This window comes from Fusarium redolens, assembly GCF_020744475.1.
Source record: "Fusarium redolens strain MPI-CAGE-AT-0023 chromosome Unknown BKA55scaffold_23, whole genome shotgun sequence".
NCBI lineage: Eukaryota > Fungi > Ascomycota > Sordariomycetes > Hypocreales > Nectriaceae > Fusarium > Fusarium redolens.
In genome coordinates this window covers 1-7547 of record NW_025763686.1, presented here as the reverse complement: position 1 = coordinate 7547, position 7547 = coordinate 1, and the positions used below count along the sequence as shown (strand labels likewise).

The 7547-nt window shown below is 29.5% G+C and overlaps 2 protein-coding genes across 2 annotated transcripts; one reads left to right on the top strand and one right to left on the bottom strand.

The window, feature by feature from the left end:
- Nucleotides 1–3397: 3397 nt before the first annotated feature.
- On the bottom strand, nucleotides 3398–4781 carry BKA55DRAFT_583290 (Mss4-like protein). Its single transcript, XM_046194193.1, has one exon. It carries the CDS (start codon nucleotides 4725–4727, stop codon nucleotides 3636–3638), a length of 1092 nt encoding a protein of 363 aa, XP_046042852.1. The 5' UTR covers nucleotides 4728–4781; the 3' UTR covers nucleotides 3398–3635.
- A 643-nt stretch (nucleotides 4782–5424) lies between these two features.
- Nucleotides 5425–5859, top strand: BKA55DRAFT_583289 (uncharacterized protein; the record flags this gene model as incomplete). The annotated part of the gene is made up of 1 exon (XM_046194192.1): nucleotides 5425–5859. A coding segment is annotated over exon 1 (251 nt), but the record flags the coding sequence as incomplete, so codon positions are not given.
- Between the last annotated feature and the right edge of the window lie 1688 nt (nucleotides 5860–7547).

Below are 7547 nucleotides of genomic sequence, written 5' to 3'. Positions count from 1 at the left end.
ATTAGTTTATCCTTAATAGCCTCCTGTTTATGCTCTAAATAATACTTCTTATTAATAATTTTCTTAACTAATAATATATTAGTAAAACCTATAAAAATAATTTTATAAAGATAAAAATATACTTACTGCTATAAAAAGGCTATAACTATTATAAGATATTCCTAACTTAATATAAGGATTATAATAGTTTAACTTTATAAGGTTAAAAATATAAGAATTTTCTATCTTTTAATAAATATAATTAGAATAAGGCATAATAGGATTCCTAAATACTATAACTAAGATATAAAAAGAATTATAATTTTTAATAAAAGTTTTCTTAGCCTTAAATACATAGTTAAATATCTTAAGAGATTATAAAAGTAAGATTTTACTTATAGAAGATAACTAAGAGAAAAATATATTAACCAGGCCTTAAGGACAAGGCCTAAGAGAGGGGAGAGATTATATTATAATACTAGTAGTTCTATTATATATACCCTATATTTTCTACTAATTACTATACCTTCTGCTAAAGACAATTAGCGCTAAGACTTTATAATTAAAGCTAATTTACTATAATTAATACTAATCTATTTAAATTACTATTAATCCCCTAATAACCTTATTAATTACTAAAGAATATACTTAATATATAGACTATACTTATTAATACTTTTATAAAACTTAGCTTACTAGCTATTAATAAGACTTCTTTACCTAAATATGCCTAACCTACTTTATTTACTATTAAAAGATATAATATTTTATAACTGCTTAATATAACGCCTTATAACTTTATAAACATTAAACCTAATATAAATTAGTTTACTTATTTAAAACCCTTTTTATTATAGTAATTTAATTATATATCTTTTAAGTTTATTAGTTAGCCTTAAAAGGTATATTTAAATATCTTTAGAATTTAATATAATTTAAATATATATTACCCTTATAGCTAATAAAGCTTTATTAAGTTAAATTATTATAATTAGTTATCTTAATTATAACCTAAACTTAACTATATATATACTAGCTAAAAGGCCTTACCTGCCTTTTATTTAGCCTTAACCTTCTTCCTTTAACTTACTTTAAAGGTCTTTTATTAACTCTTATAATATATTATACTTTAATTATTTATTATATAATAAGTTATTTAATTTAACTTTCCTTATACCTTTTAGTTATAACTACTAATAGTATTATAGCTATCTTATTATAATATTTACTATTTAAAAAAGCTTATAAGTATTTAGGCTTAATAAGTTTTATTTAATTAAAGGCTATAATATAATCCTTAAAATAAAAAAGCTTTTAAATAAATTAAAAATAAAAATAATATATTATATATAATAATTATAAATATTTAAAAAGCCTAATTTAATAAAAATAATTTTAATTATATTAAAATTATAATTTTTAATTATAAAATCTTTTTATTTAAATAATTTATTTATAAAAACCTTTTAATTAATAAAAATTTCTTTAAATATAAATAATAAAAACTTAAAGATTTAGAAAAGAAGCTATATAAAGAGATATAGCTAAGCAGGAAGGAGAGGGGGTTCTTTAGAGCATTTAATTTAGGCAGCTTATATAATAAGTAGCTTAAGGATATCTAGTAGCAGGCCAAGGAGGTACTAGAGAAAACCAAGAACCTGTAATAGGCTAGTTATAGTCTTGGACCACGAGAGCGCGACTGCGCGATGTGGATAGAAGTAGGGTAATTACAGGGTTTTATAAAGGAAAAATATATTAAGTTTTATATAACTTTAAGTTATATAAAGTTAAAGATATTTAGTATTAGTAGTAAAAAGAGAATTAAATAAGTTATAAGATAGGCTATATACTTAAATAAGTAGAGTAATTATAATATTAATATTAATATTAATATAAATAGGGAATAATATTTATATATTATTAATATAAATAAGGAAATAAATAATTATATAATAATAAATATAATAAAATATATTAAAAAAAAGTTTATATTATATATTATAATTATAAGTAAATGAAAAGGTAAAAATAAAAATATATTTAAAAAAAGTATTATAAATAATAACAAAATAAGGTTAAAAAATCTATATAAAATTACAAGTATAAATTAAAAGTAAAGAGCTTATTATACTTATAAATAGTAAAGTTAATATAAGTATTAATTTCCTTAATATAATAAATAAGCTTTAAAAATTATAGAAATATAAAAAAGAAAATTTGTATTATTACTAATAAAAAAGAAATTAATTATAAATATAATAATAAAATACTATTAAAGAAATTAATTACCTTAAAGTTTTTATAAATAAAAAATCTTAAGGTATTACTTTTAATATTATTTATATATATAGTTTTAATTTAATACTTAGCTATTTATAATTATAATATTATAATCCTTATATTAATTAAAAAACTAGTTAAATAAATTATAAAGATTATCTTCTAAATAAAAAGTTAAATAATTTAAAAAATAAGAAAACTAATTTTAAACTTTATATTACAATCTAAGTAGCTATATTATATATACCTTATATTTCCCTCTAATTATTATATCTCTACTCTATTAAATTATTACTAAGCTTTTATAATTATAATTAATATACTTTAGTTAATATTAATTTTATAATACCCTTACTAATTACTATTTATATTTTTAAGTATATAAAATATATTTATTAATACTTTTATAAATTTTAGCTTATTAGTTATTAATAAGACTTTTTTATATTAATAAGTTTATTATATTTTACTTAATTATTAAAAGTTATTTTACTTTCTTATTACTTAATATAATATCTTATAACTTTATAAATATAAACTTTATATAAACTAGTTTACTTATTTAAAACCTTACTTATTATCCTTTAATTAATAAAAATAATAAAAATTAAAGTAAAAAATATTTATTTATTTTTAAAAAAATACAATATATATATAAAAATAGTAAAAGTAATATATTAGAAAAATAATATTAATCCTTAAGACACAATTTAAATAAACTAAATTACTTAAATAGAATAGGCCAATCAGTCCAGAGCCAACCATGACTGTTAATATACTCTTCCTCTGCAGAGAAGAGCTGTCTCTACCTTTGGTATCATGGCCAACATGGCTAACTATACGATCGCCTCTTTAAGCACGTGCTACGCTCAATTGGTTGCTTATGCCAATGGAGTTATCAGCTGAATGCCCTGCCAGATTGGTCCGAAGCGACATCGATTCTACACCGAGCACTTTGTTTTGGCAGATGAAACGATGCTCGTGTTGCGAGGATGTTCTATTGGGTGAGACAGGGGTTGAGAGTTTGGGGTTGGGGGTCATTAGCGGGCATCTCGATCGTATGTAGGGTAGCGAGATTTGTATATTCGTGACATGTTATATGATGTTGAGGGAAATAGTGTTGACTGGGATAAAATAACCTTGTTTATTTTTCCTAACCTAATTTTGCATATCGAGTATTATTCTTTGCATAATGACGTTGTAAATATCAAACCATCTATGCTCATGGAAAGCTGGTTCGAAATATTGTTGCGGCGATAATATACCGTCTGCTTTTTTATAAGAAATAAATCAACTTCTTGAATTAAGAGAATCTTGGCTTTTATGATAAGATTCTGGCTCTTAAAAGAGAATGTTACCAAGCCCGCCAAGTCAAGTCAGTTTAGAGATCTTATCTTCAGTCCCGATGATAGGCTGTCTATCAAACTCTTAGCCGCAACCGAAAAAGGACCTGATCGATGAGTCTGAACTTCTTCAGAGAAACTTACACGTCCCGTAAACCAATGCACCCAATTCTCTGCTCTGACCCCTTCATCAGCTCGAAACAGCCCTACACTCACATCGACTACACTTGGATCAGAAACACCGCGCCAAAATACAGTTGCACCACATCCACCACAGAAGTGACGAACTACCCCTTGTGAAGATTGGTAGGACCTCAAAGCACCCGTTGGTAAACTCTCAAAGTCCAATGGTACCTCTGTTCTTGAGCTGTCCGGAGCAAAGATGGAGATGTTGGCTCGAGGGATGAAGGCCCATGTCTGTATCTCAAAACCAGAGGCTAAGCGACAAGATTCGCAGGCGCAGGTTCCCGCAAGGTATTTGTCTCCTTGGACCCACCACTTTTCGTCTGATGGGTTTGATGTAATGGACTCCTCGGTAGAACAGTGTGGATGCATTAGGTCAGTGTAGTTGCGATGTGGTAGGTAACTGGCCGTGTTTGGACGTGTGATGCGAAGATGTATAGCCTCGCAGGCGCATAGCGCGTCGAGATATGTCGTTTGTAAAAGTGAGTCCGAATGTGAGTGGACTGAATATCTCTGCTGTTCTTCCAGGGGGATCCAGATTGAAGCACCGTCATCAGCAGTATCTTCAACTTTCTGGTGTGCTGCATATCTCACTCTCTCGTTTGAATCGTCACTGCAAATAATAACACCCGTAGCCACTCCCCAGCTCAACTCGCCATCGCGGCCTTTGAGTGATTGAAATATATGGCATCCGCATGTTGAGCAGAAATACCGAGACGAACCATCTGCCCCATCAAAGACACTCAAATTATCAAAAGAATTCGGTTTCTCGGTGGGAACGTAAGATGTACAGAGTAAGCCAGTTGAATAGCGGCAGGTATTGCAGTGACAGAGAGATAGATCTATGGCGTTGTCGTTTCTCCGAGGCTGCGCGCCCAGTTGCCGAGACATGTTCCCGCAAAGACACGTTATCCGATGCATCGTTACAGCTGAAGCAAGCATTTGTGAAGGTATCCCTTAGGAGATTGTCGGGCATATTGGAAGTATTTATAGGTCTATTACCCCGCTTTTTAGGGGGTATTTTAAGGCTACTAGAAATTGAGATATCTAAGGGGTAGGGTTTTAAATATAATTTTTAATAATTTAAATATTTAATATTATTTTTTAAAAATTATATTTAAGACCTTTAATTTTAATTTTTATATTTATTATTTATATTTATAGCTTAAGTAGTTTATAAATAATATAACTTAGCTTAATAAAAAAAGCCTTTTAAGTAATATGCCGGACCTTCTCCCTTATCAAATAAGGATACCTCCCCACCTGGATTGGTAATCAGGGCCGATTTAGCCATAATTCGGGTATTTGAGGGATTTTCCCTAATCCAGTAGGCAAATGCGACTTAGGTCTTCAAGGCTGCTATTAGTTTTTTTTTTACTAAACTTAATTTTATTATATAGTTCTCTAGGCTAAAGAGTATAAAAATAATAATTTATCCTTTTAGAATTAATAATACTATAGCAGCATGTTATGGTATATTGTAATAGAATAACTCTCAATTAAGCGTTACATTTCGTAACATGGCTAGTGCTCCTAGCTTCGCAAAGTTCAGCTGTCTTACCTAATGTTTTGTCAGGTGCGGGGTCTTTATAAGTGACCTACTCGCGCTATCGCAAAATAAAGTACTTTAATCATCTAAGTGGTCAGTTTCTGTAACTAAGTAATATCAATCACTAGACATCACTTGCTTTCACTTATCATAACTGCAATAAAACCATTCTGGGGAAGTTCTGTGGCACGGGAAGTGATGAAGGTTCGATTTGTAGGCACTAAAAACAGGACAGCGCTATGGTACGTCGGCGCCTTCTACAAGCGAATCGTACACGAAACTACCAAAACCGCAGGAGGATCGACATTTCCCCCAGTGATGGCATTATATACGAGGCCGAATTCAGTTCAAAATATGGTTGATCAAAGTGTAATGAGAATTATCCATCTACTGGATATGAAAGCAGTTGAAAGAGAGGGTGAAGGTGGTGCCCGCTGGACAGGGTTTGACTGAACAGGCAGATGTGATCGAAAGAGACAGTCATTGAGTCAATAACTACTAGTTTTTCTAATTACAGAATTTGACAGTATCAATCTTGTAGAAGCTGAGTTTAAGTCTTTATCGCATTCGAACAAAACTTAGTTGCTGTTTTTCAATTGGCTAAAACACAGAGTTCGCAACCTGGAATTCAAGTACTGAACGAACACAGGAAATTAACTTAGATACTTTGAAGAATGCCACCTTCTTGATCACTGAAGTTAATCAATGAGTGTCGTGCAATAATCCATCCGTCAAACAACCCCTTCAATACTCGAAGCTCAGTTGTTAACAGGGAATGTACTCTAGGTTACAGAACCGGAGCTAGTGTCAATAGTGACTTGAACGCTAGGAAGGGCCTTCGCTTCGTTGTAAGACCATTGCTGGGCACCTGTAGGATTCTGTTAGCGCTTCTTCTTCATAAGTTATTCATCCAGTTAACTTACTGTTTGGACCCTGCGCTCCAAAGGTGCACTTGGCACCCTGATAAATTAATCTTTGCATCGACAGCCTACTTAAGTATTATTATTAAAAACGCATTATATTTCCTATTTTTAGCTAATTACTATCTAATATCTTTACCGTATATTTCCCTAGATAGAAATATATTATATTTTTTATATTATATTACTAAAATTAAAAAACCTAAATTATAAAATATAATATATTTTTATTAACTACTTCTTATTTAAGTTTAATAGCTTAATTAAAAACTTAAATACTATTTATTATTCTTTTTTATTAAAACTTATATATTTATTATTTTTATATAATATTTACTTTATCTTTAATATTTTATTTTCTTTATTATATTTATATATACTTAATTATAATTATTTTACTTTTTTATTTATAAGCTATATAACCTTTTTATTTTACCTCTTAGTAAAACTATAAAAGATTAAAAAATTTAGCCTTTATTATAATATACTAAAAGTAACTTTTATATATATTAAATATAGTTTTTATTTTAATTTTAAATATGTATTAAAGTATTTAAATAAATAATATAATATTATTAGATTTACTTAACATAGCCTTAAGCCCCTCTTATCTTTATTAAACTGCCTAGATCTAGATACCTTAGCCCCTAGACCTAATAGATTATGGCCTTACCTATACCTTATAACATAAGAAGGTTTATCTTATAAGCACTATAGTCTCTACTCTACTAGCAAGAAGGTTTTTGCAGATTACCTTAGGGCTAAGTATTATAATAAGTTTAAGCTTATAGCTTAGAAGCAAAGCTGACAGTACTAACTACGAGACTATATCTAGCAAGGCGTTCTATTCAAGAGCTAGATAGAGAATAATACTTAAAAGTCCTGGCTCGTAAGCACTGATAATAACTCCAACGGCAGGGCTATACCTAGCAGCACTCTTCTGCAGGCCAGTCCTGGTCCTATTAAGCTCTTCGCTCAGAAGCTATTTACTGAGGAGCATGCCTGTTTGGGAAATCAGCAGAGTAAAGGTTAAAGGTTTTGTGGTAAAGACACCATCTTCTTCCGTCTTACAGACCAATTAGATGCGGCACACAGGCTAGGAAACGATACTTAGAGGAGCCTATTATAATATCCTAGTTCGCCTTGCGCAGTTACCGAACTGCATGGCTAACCGGCCTTTATCTCTTGGTGTTATAGAAGGAGAAGCTATCTTCAGTCTGGTATATAATAAGCATAAGCTGATGTTTATAATGGCCGCACTAGATTGTCTCCTAGATTAATGCGGCGAGACCA

Bases quoted from the DNA above. Each gene is read 5' to 3' on its own strand.
- BKA55DRAFT_583290 (XM_046194193.1), bottom strand. From the start codon at position 4,727: ATGCTTGCTTCAGCTGTAACGATGCATCGGATAACGTGTCTTTGCGGG.